Here is a 3,616-nt window from a genome sequence, read left to right on the forward strand (position 1 = left end):
GCTGGGTAGTCAATTGACTACACAAATTTACATGAATCAATGGAGTGAACCAATCCATGACGATGGTTAATAAGCTCACAGATGTATGCCTGAGCCGATGGCACACCTATACAGCCGTGCCAAGAACACAACATCCATCATCATCTTGTTCATGTGCGCCCATGATCGATCCTGTCCCTGGTCTGAGGCTGGAGCTTAGGATTTATCACGGTTGAATGTTTAAGATCGATCTCCATGAACCGGGTTCTCGAGGTTGCGTTTGTTAAACGGGTCACCCAGGATCACCATGAGCCGAGACCATGTATCATGTACTCCCTCCGTTCCTAAATATAAGACCTTTTAGAGATTACACTATAAACTATATACGAATGTATATAGATATATTTTAAAGTATAGATTCACTCATTTTGCTCTGTATGTAGTCCATAATGTAATCTCTAAATGATCTTATATTTAGGAACAGACGGAGCATGTATGATCGTCTAATCACAACGCATACACGTGTTTATATCCTCTCATCTTCTTGGCAGTTTTTGTCTCATCGTTTGAAATTTCTAAAATTTATGGATTAATATGTGTTGGGATGTTGCTGTGATCAGCTGGATCGAACGATCATGGTGTTTGGCCGAGCGCACTATACACCCAACCCTACTCTGATCTATTCCTGGACAGAATTCTTGATCCCAACTATAGCCACAACTTACAAAAATTTCAATCCAGTTTGTCGTCCCAGGAAAGACTAGATACAAATTTGCGTGGAGCATCGAGAAAACATCCCAAATTATGAACAGATTTGATCTCACATTCACGGGTAGAACAAAGCCAGCTTGTATGATCATCCGGTACACTTTCCCCAACCACAAGAACAAACACCGACCACTCAAAGTGCAAATTCTTCCACACTCAAGCCTGACATCGCAAATGCAGCATCCTGGAAGGCTTCCCCATGTCCACACCTGCCGGAGGACGGCTGCTCTCCGGCGAGCCGGCCGGCCACATCGCCGGTGAAGGGAGCAAAGCCGGGCTGAACTCACACACCACCAGCAAAGGGTGCTAGAAAGTTGTGCAACTTGCGTCGCCTTCCATCGCCTCATAGACTATCAAAACGACGCAGGATCAGCCTGTATCCGGTACGTACGTGTTGCTACGTTATCCTGCTACAACACCACGCCGGAAAATCCCACTGTTCGCCGGTGCACCCCGTGCCGCCGGCCGGAAATCTCCATCAAACTCACACCAAGGCACCATCCTGACCAGTCCGGCCTCACCGGCGCATTTCTCCCCAAATACACAACCAAATCATACAAACTCGATCTAGTTACAAAGACATTATCCGTACCTACACAATGCAGAAAATTTCACTCGAATCGGTGGGCAGGAACCGGAGATATTCAATCGGAAATCGAGAGGAGAAGCACACTATGGAGATCCGGAGGCTGGTTCGTGAGCCAGGGAGGCCAACTAGGGGGGAGGCAATCCGCGGCATCGGATGCGGTGCGTGGATGACCGTCGGATGGAGAAGGATCGGACGGGCCAGGTTTGATGACGGCCGCTTAGGGGGGCGATCCGTGGCTACGCCCCCTCGACCAATCAGCGCGTGGCTTCCGGCTCCCCCGTCTTCCCGACGTCTCCCACTATTTAACCAGCGCTTCCTTCCCCCCGACCTACTCACCCAGCTCACAAGCATCTCCCTCACCTCCGGCGAAAAACACACCAGCGTTCTCCTCCCTCCTCGCCTCCTAGCTTAGCTGCAATGTCGACCGACGTGGTTGCCGACATCCCGGTGCCCCAGGTGGAGGCGACCGCCGACCCCGTCGTCGACACGCCGGCGGCGAAGCCGGCCAAGGCGCCCAAGGCCAAGAAGTCCACTGGCCCGAAGAAGCCCACCGCGTCCCACCCCTCCTACGCCGAGGTAAATCCCCGAGTCCTTCTCCATCGTTCGTCGTGCTCTCTGTTGGTCCGTGGTTCCCCTGATCTGACTTGGCCTGGTTCGTTCGTGCGCAGATGGTGTCGGAGGCCATCGCCGCCCTGAAGGAAAGAGGCGGGTCGAGCACCGTCGCGATCGGCAAGTTCGTCGAGGAGAAGCACAAGGCGCACCTCCCGGCCAATTTCCGCAAGATGCTGCTGACGCAGATCAAGAAGCTCGTCGCCGCCGGCAAGCTGACCAAGGTGAAGGGCTCCTACAAGCTCGCCAAGGCCCCGTCCGCCGTCAAGCCTAAGACGGCGACGAAGAAGAAGCCCGCCGCCAAGCCCAAGGCCAAGGTCGCCAAGAAGACCGCTGCCAAGTCCCCGGCCAAGAAGGCCGCCGCGAAGCCCAAGGCCAAGACCCCTGCCAAGGTCAAGGCCGTCGCAAAGCCCAAGGCGGCAGCGAAGCCCAAGGCAGCCGCCAAGCCCAAGGCCAAGGCTGCCGCCAAGAAGGCGCCGGCCGCCGCTACCCCCAAGAAGCCTGTCGCCAGGAAGGCGCCCACCAAGCGGGCGACCCCGGTGAAGAAGGCTGCGCCGGCCAAGAAGCCCGCGGCGAAGAAGGCCAAGAAGTAGAGGCCTGATGGATGGATCTGCCTAGCGGTTGGCGTTAGTTTCCACTAGTGGAATTTTATGTTCTGTGCTTGTCAGTCAAGATGCCTTGGCTGTAAATTTGGTGTTTGGGTGGTGGTATGCGCCCTTTGTGAGAGGAGGAAGAAGCTGTTGTAGTCGTAACCTATGTAATTGCGTCTTTTCTATTGTAGCAGCATCCATGCTTTTCATTCGCCCAATCTGATGTGTCTGGACCGCTTGTGCTCTACAAGTCTGGTTGTGCTGTGGGTATGAAATCAGATTTGAGATTTGAGAATGATCGTGTTCCGGATCTTGTTATGGAAAATGGTAATCTCGTAGATCCGATTCTGCGTTACTGCCCTCTTATTGCCTCGATCTACATACAAGTTTTTTTAATATCTGAATCTTCAGGAAGAAAGCAACAAAGGCGGGCTCGAGGAGGCGGATGAAGCTCTTCGGCATGGTGCACGAAGATATATGGAATCTTAATACAGTAAGCTAATTGGCACGTCCATGGTGCCGGTGACGCCGGCGGTGTCCGTCGGCCGGCGACACGTGGATATGCCTGTTTTCAAAAGCACGGGGGGCGTCCCGTCTACGGGAGTCAGTGTCTTCTCCTTCTGCCTGGGAGATGTATGGTGTCTGCGGCGCAAGATTCGCAGTGGGCGTTTGGGTGGGGGCGGGCACTGGCAGGACGGACGTTTAGGTGTGGGGCGCGCGCTTTCGCTTTCAATTTTTGCCTTACCCGCCTGCGGCATTTCCCTTTCCGCGCTCCCGAAACTTATGCGAGTGGGCAGCAAGCGTGTGGATGTACTACAGGAGTGGCTAAACGTGGGTCTCTTTGATTCAAGCCTACGTACGCCATACTCTTTTTTTTTGCCAAATGTGTGGCATGCCACAACCTCTCCGGCGAGTAAATTGTTAGCCGCACTTGTGGCATGACTTTGCAACAAAACTTGTGTTGTGTATGACATGTGGGGTTGGGTGCAAAAGAGGTGACATTTTTGTGATAATATAGATTGATCGAAGTGTCTCTTTCATTGATGATCCAAAGATTATATACATGGGGAACCGTCGCCAC

General features: G+C 53.1%; 1 protein-coding gene across 1 annotated transcript; it reads left to right on the forward strand.

The window, feature by feature from the left end:
* The first annotated feature begins 1,656 nt into the window (after positions 1-1,656).
* On the forward strand, positions 1,657-2,753 carry LOC123452742 (histone H1). Its single transcript, XM_045129453.1, has 2 exons — positions 1,657-1,912; positions 2,005-2,753. The coding sequence occupies exons 1-2, from the start codon at positions 1,754-1,756 to the stop codon at positions 2,536-2,538; spliced, it is 693 nt and encodes a 230-aa protein (XP_044985388.1). The 5' UTR covers positions 1,657-1,753; the 3' UTR covers positions 2,539-2,753.
* Positions 2,754-3,616: the final 863 nt, after the last annotated feature.

Source organism: Hordeum vulgare, chromosome 5H (genome assembly GCF_904849725.1).
Source record: "Hordeum vulgare subsp. vulgare chromosome 5H, MorexV3_pseudomolecules_assembly, whole genome shotgun sequence".
Taxonomy (NCBI): Eukaryota; Viridiplantae; Streptophyta; class Magnoliopsida; order Poales; family Poaceae; genus Hordeum; species Hordeum vulgare.